This window comes from Mesoplodon mirus, assembly GCF_964341445.2.
Source record: "Mesoplodon mirus genome assembly, chromosome: 9".
In the NCBI taxonomy this organism is placed as follows: domain Eukaryota; kingdom Metazoa; phylum Chordata; class Mammalia; order Artiodactyla; family Ziphiidae; genus Mesoplodon; species Mesoplodon mirus.
This window is the reverse complement of record NC_138985.1, coordinates 87,462,830-87,487,229: the sequence shown is the minus strand read 5'-3', so window position 1 is coordinate 87,487,229 and position 24,400 is coordinate 87,462,830. Positions and strand designations below refer to the sequence as shown.

Genomic DNA, 24,400 nt, shown 5'->3' with positions numbered 1-24,400 from the left:
GAAGGGGCAAAATGTCTTTTTATGTAGGTGCTCTTTGTAGTCCTCTCTTGGTTAGCAAATGCCTTCTGTCATGGGGAATGTACACATTTATCTTTTCTCTGGTGCACTTCCTTGGAGACACACCTCGTGCTGCCCGGAACTTCTGACATCACACCCTTCCGTCCTAGAACGATGCATCCTGTAGCTGCCTTCCTTCTGCTTCCCCTGAGCTACTGCTTTAATAATATCACCCACATATCCTCTTCCTGCTTGAATTTAACTTTCTTAGCAGATGGCTCAAGTAAATTGGAAGCTCCTTAAAGACAAAGGCTCTATATTATACCTCCTGGTTCCTGTCTAACACCAGCCACAAGTAATATGGCTCATTGGTGGTCTATAGTTAAAGTTTTTTTCTCTACTATTTAGAGTATTAAAAAATACAGTCTCTCAGTAGGTGTCAGGCTATGACACTTGAGCCAGTACCACCCTGATTAACACGATGTTTAGTCCTCATTCTCACACCCCAAGCTCCCATTTTTCTAGAAATTCCTTGGAAAACATATTCACTTTAAAGGGCCATTTCTTCTGCTTTGTTGTGGTAACTTGAAGCTGGAATTCAGGATCTCTTCCACATCCTTGCTATGCTGACTACCCTGAGATGGGGGACCACCTGCGTAAACAAGATGACTTGCCAAGGGATAGACAGGCACAAGTTCAGTTTTAATAGAATTGATATATGATTCCTCTAGTTCATAAGTACTCTCCCCTGAAGCCCTTCTTTCTAGGAAAGAACCTGCTAAATGCAAGTTCTCTGTCAAGCCACTTTCAGTCTTCCTTCCTTGACTTTACAAAAAAAAGGTACACCTCTAACCCAACTTGAGTCTTAACCACGGTGTGTTTGTTCTGGAGTGGAAAAAAACCTCCACATCACCTTTCAAAAGGAAAAATTTTAATGTTCCTCTTAGTTTTGGGAAAGCAATTTACCAATGATGTAATAAATCCTCCTGTAAATTAGATGGCTTCTATTTCTCTGCTTTCAACAAAGTTGATGAAGGATTTATTCAAGTTTTCAACTGCTGAATGATGGGAAAATAGTTTTTGCTTATCAATCACTATTATTTTGGGACAATTAAATAGGAAGGAAACAAACAAATTGATAGACGTTGCTAGAATGGTGTCCCATCTATTATTTTCTTAGAGCTTACAACAGAAAGAATGAAATTCTGGGTTAAAATTGATGCTGAACTGTCTCAGTGTATGAATAGAATTAAGCTATGGTCACCCGTGGGTATGTGTAGGCTTAAGCCTTTTTTAACTGAGAGTTTGTACACTTTGATCAATATCTTTCCTTTTCCTCCACCCCCAAGGCTCTGGTAACCACCATTCTACTCTGTTATTATGAGTTTGAGTTTTTTGTTTTAGATTCCACACGTAAGTGAGATCATGCAATATTTATCTTTCTGTGTCTGGCTTATTTCACTTAAAGTAATGTCTTCCAAGTACTTCCATGCTGTTGCAAATGACAGGACTTCCTTCTTTTGTAAGGCTGTGTGATATTATATTGTATGCATATACATTTCCTTTCTACAGATGGATATTTAATTTGTTGCCCTGTGCTGACTACTGCGAATAATACTGCAATGAACATAGGAGTACAGATATCTCTTCCAGATGAGGATTTTATGTCCCGGAGTATATATCCAGAATGGGGATTGCTGGATGGTTTGGTAGATCTACTTTTAATTTTTTGACAAATCTCAGTACTGTTCTCCATGGCAACTGCACCATTTTATATTCCTACCAACAGTGTTACCAGGGCTCCAATTTTTCCAAATCCTTACCAGCACTTGTTATCTTTTATTATTTAGATAATAGCCATCCTTACGTGTGTGATGTGACATCTCATTGTGGTTTTGATTTACATTTCCCTGATAATTACTGATGTTGACCATCTTTTCATATGTCTGTTGGCCATTTGTATATCTTCTTTGGAGAAATGTCCATTTATGTCCTTTGCCTATTTTCTAATTGGGTTTTTTGTTTGTTTGCTTGCTTGCTATTGAGTTGTATGAATTCCTTATATATTTTGGATATAAACTCATTATCAGAGATACAGCTTGCAAGTATTTTCTCCCATTGCATAGGTTGCCTTTTCACTCTGTTGATTGTTTCCTTTGCTGTGCAGACACTTTCTAGTTTGATGTAGTCCTGCTTGGATATTTTTGCTTTTGTAGCTTGTGCTTTTAGTGCCATATCCAAGAAATCATTGCCTACACAAATGTCAAGGAGATTTTCCACTATGTTTTCTTTTAGGAGTTTTATGGTTTTATGCCTTATGTTTAAGTCTTTAATCCATTTTAGTTGATTTTTATGTGTGGTGTAAGATACACCACCTGCATATGGATATCCAGTTTTCCCAGTACCATTTATTGATGAGATCATGTCATGTGCCAACAGATAATTTTACTTTTTCCTTTGGGTTTGGATGCTTTTTATTTTTCTTGCCTAGTTGTTTTGGCCAGGACTTCCATTATTATGTTGGATAAAAGTGGTAAGTTTGGCACCCTTGTCTAGTTCCTGAACTTAAAGGAAATCTTTCAGTTTTTTGCTGCCGAGTATGATACCTGTGGGCTTGTCATACATGACTATTATAATGTTGAGGTATATTCCAGAAGGAAATATATGTATTCCCTCCCTCTCTCTTTCTTACTCTCCACCCCCCATGTTAAGCCTTACAATCAGATTAAAAATATATATAAAAAACATGGTCAAGCATTAAAATATAGTAGGCTAAAATTCTAAATTTATGAGGGATAAGTAGAATCAAAGTATAAGTTCAGGGCAAAAAATAGTGTCAAATTTCTGTTAAAGAGGAGTTGTACAGGTGTTTTTTTTTTTTAAATGGATGATGGTGGAATCATTTTGCTATGATAAATTCCCTTGGATCCACTTAAGAATGATATCACTGTTTCAAGTTAAATGTCAATGCTTCCAACACACCAGAAATTATACCCTTTGCAACTCTTTAAATTTATATTTAAAATTTCTAGATGTCAATTTAAAAAATGTGTGAAGAGGGTACATAATTTTTCAAAATTATTTTAGGAAGTTCATGAGAAAAAGGTTGAAGGCCACTTTTCTAGGACATGTAGTGTTCTGGAGCCAGACCAAGTACTGTGGTCAAAAGACTTTACTGTTGCTGTGTTTCAGATGCGGACTGCTTAGCCCAGACAGAAGAAATGCCTTTATTCTTAGCTGCTCCTGTCCTAGAGTACAGACCAGCAGCCAAAGAGATATCTTTGGGGCTCACCTCCACTAGTGCACATCTTCATCCAGACCAGGTCCAGCACCTGGTGGGGGGCAATGAAGGACCTATGTTCTGTTGAGACACGTGCACAGTAATCACTACTTAGAGCATTGCTGTGAAGAGAGAGTGGGAGTAGTACATGGAAAGGATTTTCCAGGATCCTCAGAACAGTCAAGGAATGAGAAGAATGATAATATCAATAAGTCGGAAAGACATTTTATGAAATCTGTATAGCATTTGGTGTGAGTTGGTAAAATAAGTTCATATTTTCAGAATATAAGCAGAATTTATAATATTTAAAAACAGAAAGAAATACATTAGAAATGAAATAAGTTGGAAAGGAAGTAAGATATTTTAAAATTCAGATTTCAAGATTTTAAAATGTTAATTTCAGGGTGATGATAGTGGATATGTAACATGGCTCGAAGCCAAAGAATGAGGCAAATCAGAGGGTAAATCTCAACTTCACCCAAGGTTAGCCATGTTGTCATGCGTGTGTTTCCTCATTGGTAAAATGGGGACAGTAGTGCCTATATCAAGGATTATATTGTGAATTAATTGACATAATGTATGCAGGAACACTCGACTATGTTCTTCTGCTTTCACCTCTCCCCACATACTCACCAATTTTTGTTTTAGCCTTTGCTTTGTGTGCTGTGCTTGTTTTCAATTTTTTAAAACTTGTGTTCATTTTCTACTTTAAACCTTTTCTCGTAGCACCCCGCTTTAAAGTTGAGAATTTTCAGGAGGGGGCTCATAGTTGAAGAAAGATTCAATGCTGCTGACAACATGAAAGAACATTTTATGAAGCGAAATTTGCTTTTGTCACCTGAGTCCTGTCTGAGATTTTTGGCTTGGGTGTTTTCATTGTCATGCAATATTTATTTGGTAAGAACCCCGTGACCATTTTTTTTAAGATTTGAGAGTTAGTTTCAATCAAAAGGAGGTCGTTTTCAACATGAATAATGCTCCAGTGTCAGTTTGAAGGGACAACATTCTTCGGTTGTCATCTATTTACTCTCAACGTTGGTTTTGTTTCTCAGGTGATGTCATTGAAGATTTATATCTGCTCTGGTAAAATGCAGCTGTCAAAGGATCACTAGCTCTGAGCAGCAGAGTGTTCTGCCATTGTTGACGGTAACTTTGCAGCCGCATCTCCCGTGTTGGCACCGTGTTAATACATCATGTGCAGGGCACTCAACCGTGACCTGTACTAGAGCTGTGGAATAGAAATGCAGCTGGGTACTCCCATTACAACTGACGTGTGCATCAGTAAAAGAAAGGATAATCCTAAATTCAGTGCAACTTATATAACTGGGATTGTTTCAGATACAGGGAAATCTAGAACAGTTGGTAAAAATATCTTGCAACCCTTTGCAGGCCCTCCCTGGAATGAAGGGAATACAGAAGGTTGTTTCTGCAAATCAGAGTGTTCAAATGGCCTTGGTGACTGGGAGATGCATGCAGAGTCAGGGTCAAAAATGAGGTGTGGTCATGCCTCTGTACGTGAGAGCAGGGTGCTACCCCTTGCCTTTCTCTGCCCAAGAAATGTGAATAATGTTCTAAGACCAGTTCAGCTTGGTGCAGGTTTTGCACCCAGGTTGATCTCAGCACACTCTCCTTTTATTAGCACTTTTTACTTAAACATAGTATAATATAATACATAAACATAGTATAAATATCTAAACATAATACCACATATAATAATGCATTTTATTTTTTACATTCATCCTAATGCTGGTTATATATTCCTTCATAGGAAAACTCATTTTGGGGTAATATCCATAATATGTATGTTTATGTATGTATACATTATTATATAGAGATTTTTTTTAAGTTAGGTAACTATATGAAATATAATTTCAGTAGTTGTAATGAGATCAAGACTGACGTTCTTTGCAAGTAAAAATTATTTTTTATTGTAAGAATACACACACAAAAAAACATGAGATCTCTCCCCTTAATAAATTTTTGAGGGCCCAATACAGTACTGTTGACTACTGGCAAACTGTCATACAGCTGATCTGTAGAATTTATACTGAACTGAAAATGTATACCTGTTGAACAGCAACTCCTTTTTCCCTTCCCTCCAGTCCCTGGCAACTACCATTCTACTCCCCGTTTCTATGTATTTGACCATGTTAGATACCTCATATAAGTGGAATCATCACTATTTGTCCTTCTGTGACTTAGCTGATTTTACTTATAATGCCTTCAAGGTTCATCCATATTGCCACATATGGCAGAATTTCATTCTTTATTAAGGTGGAATAATATTCCATTGTACCTATATAAAACATCTTTGTCCATTCATCCATTGATATACATTTAGGCTGTTCCATATCTTAACTGTTGTGAATAATGCTGCAGTGAACATGGGAGTATATCTCTTTGAAATCCTGATTTCAGTTCTTTCATATACACACACACACACACACACACACACACACAGAAGTGGGATTGTGTTGGGTCATATAGTAATTCTATTTTTAATTTTTTGAGGAACCTCCATACTGTTTTCCATAGCAACTGCACCATTTTTTATTCCCACCAGCAGTGTTCCAAGGGCTCCAATTTCTCCACATCCTCGCCAGCACTTGTTATCTTTTGGGGTTTTTTTTAGATAATAGCCATCCTAACAGGTGTGAGGTGATGTCTCATTGTGGTTTTGATTTGTATTTCCCTGATGATTACTGATGTTGAGCAAATTTTTATATACCCATTGGCCATTTGTATACATTCCTTCGAGAAATGGCTGTCCTTTGCCCATTTTATAATCAAGTTACTTCGTTTCTTTCCTACTGAGTTGTATGAATTCCTTATATGTTTTGGGTATTAACGTATTATCGGATATACTGTCTGCAAATATTTTCTCCCATTCCATAGGTTGCCTTTTCACTCTGTTGATTGTCTCCTTTGCTTTATAGGAGATTTTTCAGTTTGATGTAGTCCTAGTTGGCTCTTTTTGCTTTGTTACTTATACTTTTAGTCTCATATCCAATAAATCATTACCTAGACTAATGTCATGAAACTTCTTCCTATGTTTTCTTCTAGGAGCTGTTTAAATTCAGACCTTACATTTAAGTCCTTAATCCATTTTCACTTGATTTTTGTGTGTAGTGTAAGGTAAGGGTCCAGTTTTATTCTTTTGCATGTGAATATCTAGTTTCCCCAGCACTATTTGTTGAAGAGACTACCTTTTCTGCATTCTGTATTCTTGACAGCCTTGTGGAAGATAAGTTGATCATACAGTATATGTATGGGTTTATTTTTGTTCTTGCTGTTCTGTTCCAATGGTCTATATTTCTGTTTTTAATGCCAGTACCATACTGTTTTAATTACTGTAGCTTTGTCATGTGTTTTGAAATCAAGACATGATGCCTCCAGCTTTTTTCTTCTTTCTCAAGATTGCTTTGGCTATTCAAGGTCTTTTGTGGTTCCATTTGAATTTTAGGATTTTTTTCTGTTTCTGTTCAGAAAAATGCCACTGGAATTTTGATAGGGATTGCATTGAATTTGTAGATTGCTTTAGGTAGTATGAACATTTTAACAATATTGATTCCTCCAACCCGTGAACATGGGATATCTTCCCATTTATTTGTGTTGTCTTTAAATTCGTTCATCAGTTTTATATCATTATCATTCTGTAAGTCTTTCACATCCTTGGTTAAGTTTATTCCTAAATATTTTGTTCTTCTTGACACTGTTGTGAATGGGATTGTTTTCTTAATTTCATCTGTGGATAGTTGTTAGTGTACAGAAATGCAATTGGTTTTTGTGTATGTTGATTATTTATTCTGCAGATTTATTGAATTTATTAGTTATAACAGTTTTTTGTGTACTCTTTAGTGTTTTCTACATATAAGATTATGTCACCTGGATCATTTTACTTCTTCCTTTCCAATTAGTAGCTTTAAAAAATTTATTTTTCCTAATTGCTCTGGCTAGAATTTTCATTACTATGTTGTATAAAAGTGGTAAGAGTGGACAGCCTTGCCTTGTTTATGATCTTAAAGGAAAAGTTTTCTATTTTTCACCATTGAGTATGGTATTAGCTGTCTGCTTGTCATATATGGTCTTTATTATATTGAGTAAATTCCTTTTGTACTTAGTCGATCTTTTATCATAAAAGGATGTTGAATTTTGTCAAACGATTTTTCTTCCTCTGTTGCAATGATCATGTGATTTTTATCCTTCGTTCTATTAATATGCTGTGTCACATTGATTTGTATATATCAAACCATTATTGCATCCTAGGAATAAATCACACTTGGTCATGGTGCATGATCCTTCTAACATCCTGTTGAATTTGTTTTGCTGGTATGTTGTGAGGACTTTTGTATCTCAGGGATATTTACCTGTAGTTTCTTTTCTTGTAGTGTCTTTGTCTGGCTTTGGTATCTGGATAATGCTGGGCTTTTAAAATGAGCTTCGAAGTGTTCTCTTTAATTTTTTGGAAGAGTTTGAGAAGTGATTAGCATTAGCTTTTCTTAAAAATTGTGGTATAATTCACCAGTGAATCCATCTGATTCTGGGCTTTTCTTTGTTGGGAGGTTTTTGATTACTAATTCAATCTCCTTGCCAGTTATAAGTCTGATCAGATTTTCTTTTTCTTTATGTATTGGTCTTGGTAGGTTGTATGTTTCTAGGAATTCATCCATTTCTTCTGGTTATCCAACTTGTTGGTGTATAATTGTTCATGGTAGTCTCATATGATTCTTTTTATTCCTGTGGCATCAGTTGTAATGTCCCCTCTTTCATTTCTAATTTTGAGTCTCTCTTTATCCTACATAGTCTAACTAAAGATTCGTCAACTTAAGAACTCTCTGCTTAAACCACCTACGCAACATTTTTTTCCCTGCTAAGGCACTTTTATTCATGACAGTGACTCTCCTTATTAAATTTTACTTATGAGATATTTTGTCACTAATTTATTTAGTAAGATTAATTACAAGCTGATTATTTTTAAATTAATGTATTTTTAAAAATCATAATTTCTAAGCCTTTCTGTTTAGAAGGAAGTAGACACTTAAATAAATCTAAAGTATTGACAGTTATCAGGTAACTTTTGCTGAATGAGACCCATTGTTCACGGTATTTTTTTCTTCTTTCTGAAATTTGAAGAGAACTCTTTATGCACGGGGACCCTATGATCTAGAAGATGTGAGAGTATTTTTCCTTAAGTTTTCTTTTGTTTTAAAGAAAGAATAAGTCTTATGTAAATTTCAGGGCATTTTTGTTTGTTTGTTTTGCACTTTCCACCTTCCCAATTAAAACTATCAGCTCTGGAAATATGGCATCAAAGATCTTGATATCACATCATTTAAAGAGAGTTTTGAAAGATGGGAAAAGAAGCCTATTCTAGAATCTCTCTTGTTCTCAGAAAAGACTTAATTGACTTAAGATGACCAAAGAAACCACAGTGACAGTAAATTTGGCAAAAGAAATTAAGTGAAGAATCAGTCAATTTTTAGACAAGTAACACTTTTGTTATCCTGGCACAAATTTCCTTATTACATAAAATGCAAGATGAATTTGGTTGGCAAAGATTTTATATCTTTGGCTTATAAAATAGCAAAATTTTACCTGAAGCAACTTTGTGAACTTCTCACTGTGTTCTAATGTTTAATTTTCCTCTTCTTGCCATAATACAGCTTTGCTGGCAGATGGCAATATTTGAATCGTACTGAAATTGGCAAATTCTCATAAGAATCTTTAAAAATTTTAATACTTGCATGTGGAAAAAAAATCACAATTTTTACATAGCTCTGCCAGAGTGGCAAAGACAAATTCTTAGGCATTTTTCCTCTTTTCATACCCTGTATTACAGTTAAATAGGACTGATGTCTAGGGGAAAAAAGTTAAACTATTTACTATGAATATAATCTTAGAGTTGTAAAAACTTAACCATTTATCTTCCATATTTAAAAACTGTGCTCCTAAAGTAACAACTTGTGTTTTTATTAAAATAATACCAGTAGCTGAAAGTCAACATTTCTGTCAGGGTCAAACACCTTTTCCTGTAGGTTCCCTCTAAAAATTCAAAATGTTCTCATCCCATTACTTATTTTTACAAAGGGGCAGTGTTTCAGGTTACCTCCTTCTCATGTTATTTCTTCGCAAATACTCCATTCTAGGTGAAAGCTCCAGAATGAACTTCTAGGGGAGAGACTCGTTAGTTCTTTAGTAAATAAGACCCTTGGCAAGTTAGGACCAAACAGACATGTTTTTCTAAGTTTGGCTTCAAGCAAATCCAGGTCATAGCAGGAACTTGGTGGACCTCAGTATTTATTTGAGCCCCTTGCTTAAGTGCACATCCTCTTTACAGTGGGACTAGAATAGTAAATGGCTTAGAGTAAGGGTCTCAATTTCTGCTGCAAACCCATTAAAATTGCAGAAGTAACTATTTCTGGAAGGCTCAGAGCAGGTTTATGAACTTAATATGATTAGTCACTTTTGTGATGAGACCTACTGACAGCTGGACCTGTTTCCCTCATCATCAGACAGATTAGTGATTACATTAAATTTTCATGATTAATATTTTCTTGGGCATATCTGTGAATGTTTCATGGCTTAGTTTTTCAGAGAAGGTCCCCAACCTAGCCAGTGACCTTTGGTGTTTTCCCTCAGTTGGTGGCATCTTTAGAAAAAGAAAGCTTGTTTACACCAAGCTGATCCTGGCTTTGTTGCTTTGACTCCACAGGGCTGCTCTTTCTGCTCACAAAGAGGCTAATCCTTTAGTTAGCTACTGCATGTGTTGTTTTGCTTTGTTTTCTTTCCATCATGTAGCTTGTGATGGCCTGGACAAAAAGTGTACGTCCGTTTTATAATGATCCTTTTCTTAAAAGCAATCCAAAGATGTAATACTCCAACAGCACATTCTTATAAAGTGATCAAAATTGTTCACAGTTTTATAGCACCACTTATGTAAAGTAAGATATATTACAAGGAGGATCATTAATTTGATCTACGAATATTTATCCATATAGCATGGATGAGCAAGAATTTCACAGTAGAATATAATCACTCTCTTTTATTAGATAGGCAACAGATACAGTTTATTCTCTTACTTTAATAGGCGAGTAATTCATATTGTGTGTAGTATTGTTCATTCTGAAAGAAACTTTTATAATGGGCCAACCCCTGTGGTAGAATACAAAGAAAAAAACTTCCAAGTTGAGAAAGCTGTTACTAAAAGTAATTCTACAATCTAGAGTCTTCTTTTTAGTTACGCAGATTAATACTGGACAGCATATCCTTCCCTTGTCTGGATATCTTCAGCTGGGTATCTTGCAGACTCTGAAATTCAACATGTTCAGAATAGAAACAATTCTTTTTCACCTTTAACAGACTCTCCTTTCTGTTTACTGTCTCAGTTTGTGGTACCTTTATATTATAGCGGTGGCCAAAGCAGAAAGGTGGGCATTAATCATTTCTTTCTCTTTCTGATCCCCACATCTAAATCCTATTGATTCTGCTTCTGTAATGTCCAACAAATCTCACTCTCTTCCCACATCTTCATTGCCAACACCTCTGTTTGGGCCATTGCTAACATTACTTCAGAAGCCTCTATTTGGTCTCCCTACCTCTGTTCTTTCCTTTACTTCAGTCCAATTTCCAAAACGCAAATCTGATTATGTCCTTTCCTTCAACATTTTTTAGTAACTTTCCTTTGCCCTCAAGATGAAGTCTGGCCTGAAAGACTCTACATTTACCTGACTGCCACTTACCACTCCACCCCACCTCTTACGTCTTGCCAGCCACAGTGTTTCCAAGCAAGAGCGCTGTTGCATTTTTACGGGAGCAGTTTTCATCAGTGGAACTATCCCTCTATCACAAGTTAGTTAGCTTCCATAGCTTCTGCCCATATGCATTTTAAAATGCCCCTAACAGGGGGAGGTACCATCCCTGGGGAAAGCCACTGTCTGTTCTCACCCATGGCCCGCCTACCTTTCATTCTGCACCTAGCTGCCTATCTTTTACTTTTCTTCCTTGAAGGCTCAGTTTAGGGTGCTCTGCTTTGTGAAGCTGTCCTGAACCCCTGTCCCCCATTTCCCTTAACACCTATGTATAGTCTGGAACTCTGTGTTGTAATTGCCTCTGTATGCTGCTCCCCCAAAACTGTGAGCCCCCTAAAGGCAGAGGCCAGGTCTTGTTCAGCCTTGTGTTCCCAGTATCCGGCTCAGTGACTGACCTCTATCTGATGAAGCATTTGACCTCAAATAATTGACAACAAAATTCTCTTGACTCTATTAAGCATCAGTGAGAGTAATTCATCCATAAGAAGGACACTTTTAACAAAAATAAGACATGCAAACAAAACTGACAGCCTTCTAGTATTCATGCATGAGAAAGCTAAACCTGAGTCTGAGTGGACTTAAGAGCAACTGGAAGCCAGTTGTCACCTTAATTTCCACCCACTACACAGTGAAATACAGTCTGCTGAGTGACAGTGTACAAATCACTTTCTGTGGCCCAGATGTTCACAAATTACAACTAACACAACACTGCCATCCCATCTTGCATATCCAGAACGTTGGTGCAGTGACAAAAATGTTATATATAAATAAAATCTCCTCTGTAAATCAAATGGAATTTCTCGGAGAATATGCCCCTTAAATTTAAGCTGGAATTGTAAAGTTCTTTAAAGCTATTATAATATTCTAATTTTTTAAAGCGTATATGGGTACTTTGCAAAAAGACATCTTTATACCAAAGGTAGAATATTTTTATTTAACCAGATACACAACTGTGCTTGTTTTCACTTAAAAATTTTCCACCCACATTGTTTACTTCTAACTTTTGCATATGTAAATAAGGATTAACAAAGCAGCAACTAAAAATATGTGCATATAGGTAATTAAGAAAAAGGAAGTTGCAGTTCCAAAATAATTAAATATCTAACCAGGCAACTAAATTCCACCTGATTTGTAAATACATGTGATTTTGGTGATCAGAGGACCCAGGTATTTCATCTTCTAAAATCATATTATTCCCTTTAAAAGTGTTAAGAATAAGCCAAACCTGGCTTTACATGAGTTCTGTGTGCTTCCACTGAAACCGTGACAGATGTATTTTACTTGGTTAAATTGGAATATGATCCACAGTTTTGTGATTCTTCTTAAGTTATAAACATATCAGACATATGATGTGATTGGTTAAATTAGTGTTTGTGAGATATTCAAAGGGAAATTGGAGACAAAGTATTTTCTGATCTTAGTATTTGGTTTTATAATATGTACAAATAGACTTTGCCTCAGTATTTCATTTTTATTTCAGGGGAAGACTTTAGTGAATAAGTACTCTATCAGATTCACCTCATAGAGAAAATTGTGATTACTACTTAAGCAGTCAGGTAGCATTTAATTCTTGTGATATATTCTATACTAATTCTCTACTTAAGCAGGGCACAGGTGCAGTGATGATAGGATAGGAAACGTGTACCCAAAAAGACAAGTGGAAAAATACCACAAAATCATTTCGTTCAAGCACCAAAAAGAGCTTAAATAAATTTAAGCTCTTAAAAACTAAATGAAATGTTTATTGAATAAATTAGTAAAACACACATGTTACTCCTTAACAAGTTTTGCCTAAAGAAAGTTCCACACCTTCACAGTTGGCTAAGACAGAGATTGGGTAAGAAATGGACAGTAGTCTCAGGTAAACACTTAAAAAGCATACGTGTGTTGTTTATCAGCCGTGACAGTTTTGATACGTAGAAATTCACTTATTTGAGAATCTGTCTGAGCCACGATAAATATATTAAAATTACTGGCAATAGTATTTTAGTTAAATGTAATGTTATATTTTAAAGTACAAAAGTGGCTTTCAGATTCAGATGATTGCTCTTATTTAACAGCACCCCCCACTTTGGGTTGCTTGCATTATCCGTAGAACTGTGTGTCTGTAAATATGAAATATTTTCTGTATTTTTTGTATATATTAATGGAAGTCTGATCTAAAGCTCTGGTGCACGCAACTTGTGCAGTTGTCCGATGTGGCAGTAATGAAAGGAACTCAGCTCCTGATCTCAGTTCTCCTTCCATGTAAGTTGGCCCTGCACATCTGAGGGTTCCACATCCTCAGCTTCAACCAACGGCACTAGGTCCGCATTTGGTAGAATCAGCGGATGTAGAACCCGCCAGAAACCCAGGGCCGACTGTACCTATGACATTTTATATGAGGGGCTTGAGCATCCATGGATTTTGGTATCTGAGGGGGATACTGGAACCAATGTCCTGCAGATACCAAGAGACAACTATATAGCTCAGTAAAATATAGTATCAACCAAACTTGGTCATTCAACTGCTGTGAATCACTTCATAGTCCTTTGAGGACTGGTTAGAATAAAGTATATGGTGTCATTCATTCATTCAACAAGTAGTTATTGAGTTGCTCTGTGCTAAGTGCCACACAGGTACTAGGTTTGAAGTGATGACTAAAATCAGAAATGGCTAGTAAATTTAAAAAAAAAAAAAAAGGCTATTGCCAATGGTGCTTGAAGTCTAAAGCAGGGAGACACCCTTTTATGTGTACAGGAACACATAATTACAAACTGAGTTAACTGCTTTGAAGAAAAGGAATCTGATCCTAGGCAAATATATATGACACAGTAATGTTACTTACTTGGGGGATTGTCCAGTGCTGCAAATGGAGTTGGCTAGGGAAGTCTTTTTGAGAATGTAACCCTTGAGCTCTCAACAGAAGGACAAGTAGTAGTTAATCAGATGATGGCAGAGGATCATGGGACAACTAGGAATCTATACTAATGAAGGAACAGGCAAGTTCAGCTGCCCTATGGCGGGAACCTTCTGGATGGGCATAGACTGGGGTTAGAATGGTTGACATGAGGCCTGAGGCATAGCTAAGGGCCGGGTATGCCCAACCTTGAGAGCCATGGTAAGGATATTAATCTTCATTCTGGTGTCTTTGCTTCCTTATCTTAAATTTTTTCTTTTACCCTTTCCCATCTTCTATGGTAGAAACCTCAGTGTACTTCAGAGTTTTTGCTTCGGTTCATAAACATAGACTTGCTTGCTTAGTACTTCTCAGAGTGGTAGGATTTTTCTAGGGAAAATAAAAAGGAACTGCTTTCATATTCTGGAGTTTGGTGGGAAAGAACCATTTGTAAGGATGGCTCATGTGTAAAACAGCAGTATCTTCTTCTCTCATCATTGCGGGAAGCGAGTTAATCATTCACGAGTAGTTACTCCAGCTCTGTAGCTGGATAAAGACCACCACAGATTTTCTAATCATGCTTCTCAGGTTACCTTAGCCCTGTTCTCCTGTACTCTTTTTCCTGGTTTATCGTTTTCTATTTTCCCATCCGTAGTTGACTCTTTTGGGTTGCACCAAATCTGCATCATCTGCCCGTTCCTTCCAGTGCCATGTGGTGCTTTGTGTGTACCACCACATCCCTACTACTTGATTTGGCCTGTTTCTTGACTCTGTCATTCTGGTCAGCTCATCTCTGTAGCCATTCTTTACATTTTACCATTATCTCCACCATTTGAAGGTAGGACTCTGTTGGTAACCATAGTAGCTCAAGGACAGAATGAATGAAGGAAAAAACAAAAAATGAAAACAAAAAATCCCAAGCCTCCCTCTGCACATGCCAACCAAAATGGGGGAGAGACCTGCCAGCTGGTTTTGAATCTTAAGGAATTCTTCTCTAGGCTAGATTTCCCACTGATATGTTGATGACAAAAGCTCCACCTAGACTATCAGGTTCTTAGCCTGACCAAGATAAGCACCAGCTTTGTACTGTTACAAAGTACTATAGGACTGGAATTTTCATTTTATTTTGTTTCAGAATTTCCTCCAAATGGAACCTGTAAAGATTTAATAAGGATTCTAGGAATTCCAAATATCTATATCTTAGACTTGGATGCAACATTCCCCAAAGTGCTTCCTGCCTCGAAATTGGGTACCATGACTGTGTGAAAATAACTGTGTGCCTTACTCTCACAGACTAAGGGGCGCAGAAAGCCAAAACATGCACCAGCCGTGTTTTCTGGAGCTAATTCAGCACTGATGGACTTCCCAGAAGTCAAAGAGCTATCAGCAAAAACTGCATCCCCACCTAATCTGGATAAAACCTGTGGTGTTTCAGGACCTGTCTTCTGTCCTACTTGATGTATTTGCTGCTGCTTTCCCCTGAAAACAGAATGTACGATCACTCTCAGGGCTGCTTTCCCTTCAGAGAAATGGGTATGAGGAAGCAGTCAGGAATTGCTCACTTGGACCCCTATCCTGACATCAGGAGAATAGGGTGCTCAGGTGAATTGAGAATAGTCATTTATTTAGTATGCCCTTCTAATTTTCAAGACATTATGATAGGTGTTTTCATATTGATTTCATTTATTCTTCTAAATCCTTATCAGGGAGGACTTACTACTATTCCTATTTTCTAGGTAGGAGAATGTATCCTCAAAAAGTTTGACGTACATGATTTAACTCAGCTTTTCAAGCCCAGTCCTCTTAGACTACAAATTTTGTATTTTTTTAACACATCATCATCTTCTCTCTTGAATATGTAATGTATGCTTGTTATGTACAGAGCACAGTGGTGGTTGCAGTGAGGGGCCTAGCTGTTGTTGCTAAGATAAATCATAAACGTAGAAGGATAATGCAGTAGGTGGGAGACTTTGGTCTTAATGTGGAGGCCACTATGTACCTTTAATCTGTACTATATAGTATTTGTTTGTTTCACGCTTCTCCCTTTCCCACAAGCTAAGTCCCTGGATGCCGTAGTCTGTTTTCTTTCATCTTTGTATTTTAAACATTCATCCCTACAATGGTCACATGCTAGGTGCTTATTAAATATCATTCTAGAGGTTGCACAAATGAGGCAAGAATTAAACTGTCGTTATTAAAATGTTTCCTCAAGTGCCAGTTAGGTAAGTTATGGAGAAACATAAATCACTTTCACTCCTTTAAAACCTTAACAGAGTTCCTGTTGTCTCATAAGTATCAAACATTTTTTCAAAAAAATCAATTTAAATGTCCTTAATTTTTAAAAGCATGTCTGCGTTGCATTTACGTTCTAAAGTATCACAAAATTAAGTAGTCACCGGCCATCAGAAATCCCCAGCAAATGGGGATTTCTTTTCCTGAGTAACACAGGGTAGGTCTCATAGGATCTAGAAGCACCAAGTGCCAGCAGTGACTGTGTACTATGAAAATTACCAGATCCTGGTGGCGCAGTGGTTGCTAGTCCGCCTGCCGATGCGGGGGACATGGGTTCGTGCCCCGGTCCGGGAGGATCCTGCGTGCCGCGGAGCGGCTGGGCCCGTGGGCCACGGCCGCTGGGCCTGCGCGTCCGGAGCCTGTGCTCCGCAACGGGAGAGGCCACGGCAGTGAGAGGCCCGCGTAATGCAAAAAAAAAAAAAAAAAAAAAAAAAAAGAAAGAAAATTACCAGATCCGGCTCCTTGACCAGATTCCTCCTGAGTCTTCCTGTGATGTCCTCCGGGCAGTGGACTGGAGTACAAGTACTCTACTGATGCTCTTGGGGCTGGTTTAGGCCCTGCCATGTTTTGCATGCTTTAGGTCTGCTTGTTTCAGCTCCATACATCATGCTCTTGTTGAGTGCTTGCTGCTTTTGGCTGTCTTCTTAACCCCCTCAGGATGGTCCCAGGTGACTCCTACCCTCTCTGGAATCTGAGATGTTGGTATAATTCAGAGACTTCTCCTATTGTTCCCAAACTACTCTGCACTTGGAAAATCTTTTTATTTCACATAAATAGTAATTTAGGAATGAAAAAAAAGTAGTTTTATCTACAGGGAGACCCCAGGAGGGATTTTTCTAGGAGAAAACAGCCTGTGTAAATGATTCAGTCTGCTGTTTCCCTTTCAACCCCCCTGCCCCCCACCCAATGTTACTGCTTGAAGACACAACCAAGAGTCTTTTACCTTTGGAGAAACAGCTGAGGAGCATTTGCTTTCAAATGTAAGTCATTAAGAATGGGATGCACTAACATTATATTACTCTAGCAATTCCAAGCCTTTCACATTAAAAAATACATAAAGCAAAATATTTTCACGCCCATATTGTCTAGCCCCAAAGAACATTAACCCCTGCTTGAAATTCTATCAAATTAAAGAGTAATCATTGGAAGATCTGGTAAAGCAAGCACCAGCTGACCCTTGAACAACATGGGTTTTGAACTGCATGGGTCCACTTATATGTGAATTTTTTTCACTGGTAAATACTACAGTACTACGCCATCTGAGTTGGTTGAATCCACAGATGCGTGTATAGGGAGGGCTGACTGTAAATTATACTTGGATTTTCGACTACGCAGAGGGTCAGCACCCCAACCCCTGTGTTGTTTAAGGGTCACTGTACTAGTAACTGATGGACACTCCAACTTACTAATAACAGTATGCTGTACTGATTAGTGATAATTATAACCTAATATTTGGAAACAGTATAGTTTAAATTTCTTTTTATCTTTAAAGGATAATGCATTAATTCGATGACATTTGAAAGTTTTTTTCTTTTTTAATTCCAATTTATATAACACATCCACCTTTTATTTTCATGTCAAAAAAAACAGGAAAAAATCAGACTGATGTTCTCACATAAGCCTCAAAGTTATGGGTATGAGAACAGTATGAACATACATTGGTAAATTTCTGTAGTGGTTTATGCAGTATGTTCTCATTTTTACACCATTGCATTTTATTATTTAAACCCTTTTCTAGGGATTTATATGTGTATAGTGGACTTTATGCTTTAAAGTTAAATTAATTTATCTTCTATACCAATTATTTAGCCTGTCTTTCTAAATGTAAGGTCTTAAAAATCTTGATTTCCAGCTTATAAAAAGTTACTTTTTGGTGCTTTCTCGACCAAGTAAAATTGTAATGCAAGACGTGACAAATGGTTCTCTTTAAAATTAGATGCTTCAAGCTAAGGTCTCTGAACTACCTTGCTCTGAGGGAGAAAAAGAGAAATGCCTATGAGAGATTATAACTTCTGTCTTTTCTGAAACCCGATTCTGTGCTAACATGCTTGTTAGGCTTGTTCAGAAGAAAATGGTTCAGATATAATGATTTCTGTACTCTGGATACGGAAGTTTAATGGCATTGAATAACTTCATAAATGAAATGCAGACTTTAGAGGAGAATTTTATCCTATTATTCTTGAGGCTTTACCAATCTTGAGAGCAACAAAATGGAGCTGTCTCTTTGAAGGCAAGCGGAAACATCCAGTAGAGGATAAGAGCCAGAATGAAGGTGAAGCCCATAGCGTTTTTCTTTCATGATGAAAGTGATCATTACCCACCCCGAGCCATCCCCAAATATTGTTCTACCTTAAACTGCAAGATACCATCCCAGGATTTCTTCATTGTCATGTTGAAGAAACAGATAACTTTGTATTGTCTTTTCATCATAATAAAAATGTTTCAGTGTGGTGTTTTTGAAAGCCCCTCCCAAAGTTTAGAGTCATAAAACTTAGTTACTTTAAAAGATATTTTTTATTTCTTCTATTAAGATGTGCATCATGTCAGCATTTAGACTGTAAATTGTCTTTAAAAGAAAGATTAAAGATAATGTGCAAAAATGGGTTAAGGTCCAGACTACTCTCTCTCCTTTCCAGATTGGTCTTTTATTAATCCTCCTTTCTTTTCTCCCCCCTCTACCCTCTTTCTCCATTGTTCTTCTCTTTTTCACCCCTACTTTCTTTCTCCCCCATCTCTTTCTCTTCCTGTTTCTTTTTTTCTCCTTTGTCGTGTTTTGCTGTTAGTTGATGTCTCTCTCTAGTTTCTGATATTGTCTGGATTTTAATGTTGCCGTTTTATGAAACTGATTAAAATCTTAATGTTCGAATCTATCCGTTTTTTCCAGGTAGGTATCATTTTGCTTAGTAAAGCTAAAGGAATACTACTGCGGATCCTAATAGTAATAGTTAGCATTCTGTATGCACTTTCTGTGTGACAGGTGTTGTGCCACTATGAGTATTAATATGAATTGTCTTCATTTATACCTCAACAGTTTTATGCGGGAAGTGTTAGTTATGACAGAGTTGCTTGCCTGGAGTCCCTTTGCACGTTGGAATTGATGTTTGAGCCCACAGACTGTCTCTGGGACCTGTGCTCTTTAGCCCTGTCTCACTACCACTGTTACTCCACTGAGGCAAGGGCCCAGATACTGGTTCGGATTTTTTTTTTTTTTTTTAGTCAATCTGTTCTCCCCCCACACACACATCTTTTTTTTTTTTTTTTTCTTTTTTTTTCTTTTTGCGGTATGCGGGCCTCTCACTGTCGTGGCCTCTCCCGTTGCGGAGCACAGGCTCCGGATGCGCAGGCCCAGCGGCCATGGCTCACGGGCCCAGCCGCTCCGCGGCATATGGGATCCTCCCAGACCGGGGCACGAACCCGTATCCCCTGCATCGGCAGGCGGACTCTCAACCACTGCGCCACCAGGGAGGCCCACACACACATCTTTATATGAAACTCTTTAGAACAATGTTGTGACACTTGTCATTAATTTCATTAAGGCTGTTGTATTTCACAGATAGCTATGCAGAATAATTCCTTTGGTTTTGTTGAAACGATAGAGTAGTATACTATGATGTCTTAAATGGAAATGTGATTTGTTGAATAAATGTTATCCTCATGGCCTAGGAAGTTATATCATAATTTTATTCATTACCACAGTATTGCCTTGGGCATATTATTAACTTCTGCATTTCAATTTAGATATCTCAAATTGAATTTTCAAATACTTTTTTTTTTTTTAAGGGCTTCAAATGCTTGGCTATTTCTTTCTTTCTTTCTTTCTTTGTGGCTGTGTTGGGTCTTTGTTTCTGTGCGAAGGCTTTCTCTAGTTGTGGCAAGCGGGGGCCACTCTTCATCGAGGTGCTCGGGCCTCTCACTATCCCGGCCTCTCTCGTGGCGGAGCACAGGCTCCAGATGCGCAGGCTCAGTAGTTGTGGCTCACGGGCCTAGCTGCTCCGCGGCATGTGGGATCTTCCCAGACCAGGGCTCGAACTTGTGTCCCCTGCATTAGCAGGCAGACTCTCAACCACTGTGCCACCAGGGCAACCCTCAAATACTTTTAAAGTATGTCAACTGTTATGACAATAAGTAAGGCAACTTTTGTAAACATTATTGATCACCTAACACAAACTAATTCCATTAAATATATAGAAAATTGTTTTAAAATATACTCAGTATATTTTTAAGGGAAGAAATTTAAATCTGCTCTACTGATTAACTATTAAAATTGAAGGGGAGGGGTGTTTGTTTGTAATAAAGGTTTGAAATTCTATCCAGTAATCTTGGGTTTTGTATTACAATGCATTATTTTCAAATCTGGAGTTTTAATTACAATAGCTATTTGTGACAAATTTTATGTAATACATAGATAAATTTCTTATGAATCAACCTTTTTAATTACTTAGGAAACCTTTAATATTTAAGAACATAAAAGATGTCTTGGAATTCTGTCCTTGATCAGTCAGTATTTTTCTCTTTGGAGAACTGCATATTGGAGTAGATTAGGAATTTCAAATAATCATATAAAACTGTAATAATAGTTTCAAAGGATTTTTGACATTAGAGGAGACAAAATATCATTGATTTAATACACAAAAGAATTTTTATGAAGAGAATTTAGTTTAAAAGATCAGCAAATTCTGTGGAAAACTATTAGGCTGTGTCTACATGACTACTAAAAATCATTGATTTCAGTTATAAGAAAATGTCTCCAAAAGTTAGTTTTCCAAATTTAACCACATGTTACTCAATAAAGAGAAGGGTATGTCATGGGCGTCAACTCCGGAGTTGTTATCCAGATCGCCTGACTGTATTCAAGGCTTAAGATTCCACACTCTAAATTAAGAATTGTTCTCTCCTTCCTTATTTTGGTTCTGAATCTATTTTTATTTTTATTCCTATTTTAGTTCTACTTTATCTCAGACCATCTTAATTCTATGAAATGGCAAAAAGATTCTTTGCTAATCAGTTTCTAGAAATCTAAAATAGAAATTAAGTTGCTTTCCGTCCTGAATGAATCTCTCCCTTCCCTCTGAAGTATGACTTTAATTTCAAAAGAAAAAACTGCATCTTGATGCAAGTTTCTTCAGTCATTGAAATGGCCTCTGCTTTTACTGTACATGTATCACAATGTTAAAAATTAAAACTGTTTAGACAGTGCCATGAATGTGGTAAACTGTTTTTTTAAAATAAGAAATTGGTATTTTTATTTGGTTATTATTTTTAACAGGAATCTTATCTCATTAAATCTCTTTTTCTTCCTGTTACGTCTGTTTTTCTCAGTGGTATTTTCTTTATGCTGTGCTGAATATCAAGTCTGATCTCAGAATTATGAGAAACATTGATAAGATTTTTTAGTATCAGGTGTGTGCCATCTAAGTTTGTAAATAGACTAGAATGAGTTGGTATGTGGTAAAGATGAGATGCTATTAATTAAAAGATAAGCTAAGGAAACATGTTATTTTGTTTTGATTTGAAAAGCCAGATATCGAAAGACTTACTTCATTCTTAGGAGAGTGTACTGGGAAATTAATGGCTAAACACTCCTATTTTTATGGTGCTTATTTCTTTCCTTTTGACAGGAGCTTTAATAAATCATATAAAGTAAGGGATGAGATGATTACCTCCACTTTTAAGAATATAAATAAAATATCTAGTGAAGACTTTGTAAGAAGAGATGGTGTGAAATCTTCAGCATGCAAAAATAATTTCTGAGAAACTACCTCTTACACACTCAAACCGTTAACAGTTTTCCCCAGCCATCCATAAAAATTATGTTGTAATTTGTGTTGGAATTAATAAAATAGGTTCCAATAGCTATATCTATAATGCTTTACCTTTCTTTTTAAATTGAAGTATAGTTGATTTACAGTGTTGTGCTGTTTCAGGTGTACAGCACAGTGATTCAGTTATATATATATTCTTTAATGCTTTACCTTAACCTAAATTCTTATGACACACTGTGTTTTGTACTCTAATGTGCTAATTTTTAGAACAGCTGAATAATTATTACAAGCTGTAAAGCTTATTGTTACTTTCTTTCTTGACTGTGCCATCTGTCAGAAACAAAAGCAAAGATAACAATCTCAGTGAGCCAGGAAAGACTCTCCATTGCTTAATGTGCCTTTTAAGGAAACACATCTACATGGAAAACAAAATTAAGGCTGCATTTCAAAGAGAATCTTTGTTACTTCATTGCAGGTGGGGAACCCAAGGAGATTTTACCACTACTCATCCACGGCCTGTGGTCAAAGTAAAACTCTTCACGGAAAGCACTGGGGTCTTGGCCCTTGAAGATAAAGAACTGGGAAAGGTGAGTTACGGTCAGCTCCGTGTTTCCCAGGGAGCACAATTTTAACTTCTCTTGATTTAGAGTTAAGGTGGACCAGTATGCAGTGTGTAAACCTTCTGTTCGTACGTTAATAATTTATTTGTAATTTCCCATGAGCCCCGCTTACAGCTCTGATTTACTAAACATAATTGCTGTAATGGAGAAAGTATTGCGATAGGCCTTGGGTGTTTAAGGGGAACACATAAGGTCCTAGTCACTGACTGAGTCACTCTTGTCACACGTACTGCACTGGCCAGTGAGTGAATGGTATAGGCCAACTTGTCCTTCTTGGTGAAAGGTAACCCTAATTCAAACATGTCTGTCCGTGGGTTACAAGCATCCTCTTTATATTTGAAGTCATCTGCTCTTTATGTTCGTTGTGATTAGACTGATTACAGAATATCTCTTAAGTGTATTTATATCTTGTACCTCTCTCATTTTCCCTGTGAGAAGGTCTTCGCCACACAGCTTTTAGCATAGAATTGTTTTTTTCCTATAGTCACCTCCTCATACCTATAATATATTTATCCTCTAATCCAGTATCTCTCAGCTTCTTCTGACATTACGGTAGATTTGTGATCTTAACACTTCTCTGTGGGAAAGATTATCTGCAGTTTTGTTTACGAGGTAGATGCGTTCCAGTGAGTAGACTATAAAGTTATCTTCTGTAATGTGGATCTATTTTACCCAGACCTGAGCACTGCTTTCATATATATTTTCCAGAAAATAAAGCCTTAAGAAATCTTACTTGAAAATTTCTGGTAGTGGTGGATAGCTGGTGTGACGCTAGGTGTCGAAGGATGCTAGGATTCGTGTGTACGTTGGATTTTTTTTCCCCCTAAAGTTGGGATTTCTATTCATTTCAAATCTTCCTCCTTTTCTGTATCCTTTGCACCTTTGAAGTTTCATTTCTAGGGATTTTGTGAATCGATACCCACACTCCACAAATTGTGAGTCTGCATTCATATGCTAGATTTCCTCTTCTGTTTCCCTGTTATGTGTATTTCTTAATACCTAAGAGAGCTAAACCATAATGTTCGTTCATTCATGTGCTTATATATTTGTGCATTTATTCATTCAACAAAGGTATACAGGTGGCATAATCTAAGAGAAGAACCCTGGAGACTGCATGTGGTCTGATGGATTTGTGAATCAGGGTTTCTCATTTAAATTATTATTACATTCATTTTACCTTGTTTCCTTATTGTAACTATTTTTCACTGTGTAATAGCAGCCATTTTAACTCTAATGCTATAACGTAATTTAAGGTATTTTTAATTTATTTTTCAGTTCTCTAGATAGATAGATATAGATATCTATATATATATAAAAGCAATTTTTAAATTATATACATGAGTGGTATATTTTCCAATCAGTTGTATATCTGAGAAAGACCTCATGCTCCCTTGTTCCTGTGATACATGAAAGACAATTTTTCTATCTGTATAAGAGTTTCTCAACCTCAGCACTATTGATGTTCTGAGTAGGATAATTCTTCGCTGTTAGGAGCACTCCTGTGCATTTTATGATATTTGGTAGCATTCCTGACCAGTCAATATATGCCAGTAGTCTCGTCCCCTCTTTTTTTTTTTTTTTTTTTGCGGTAAGTGGGCCTCTCACTGCTGTGGCCTCTCCCCTTGCGGAGCACAGGCTCCGGACGCACAGGCTCAGCCGCCATGGCTCACGGGCCCAGTTGCTCCGCGGCATGTGGGATCCTCCCGGACCGGGGCATGAACCTGTGTCCCCTGCATCGGCAGGCGGACTCTCAACCACTGCAC

General features: G+C 37.1%; 1 protein-coding gene across 5 annotated transcripts in view; it reads left to right on the top strand.

The window, feature by feature from the left end:
• CADPS2 (calcium dependent secretion activator 2) overlaps positions 1 to 24,400 on the top strand; it is a 478,890-nt gene that overhangs the window by 204,282 nt on the left and 250,208 nt on the right. For all 5 annotated transcript variants that reach the window (XM_082631735.1, XM_082631734.1, XM_082631733.1 and 2 more), the window contains one exon: positions 22,493 to 22,604. In XM_082631735.1, the coding sequence (XP_082487861.1) occupies positions 22,493 to 22,604 (112 nt within the window). The remainder of the gene's footprint in view (positions 1 to 22,492; positions 22,605 to 24,400) is intronic.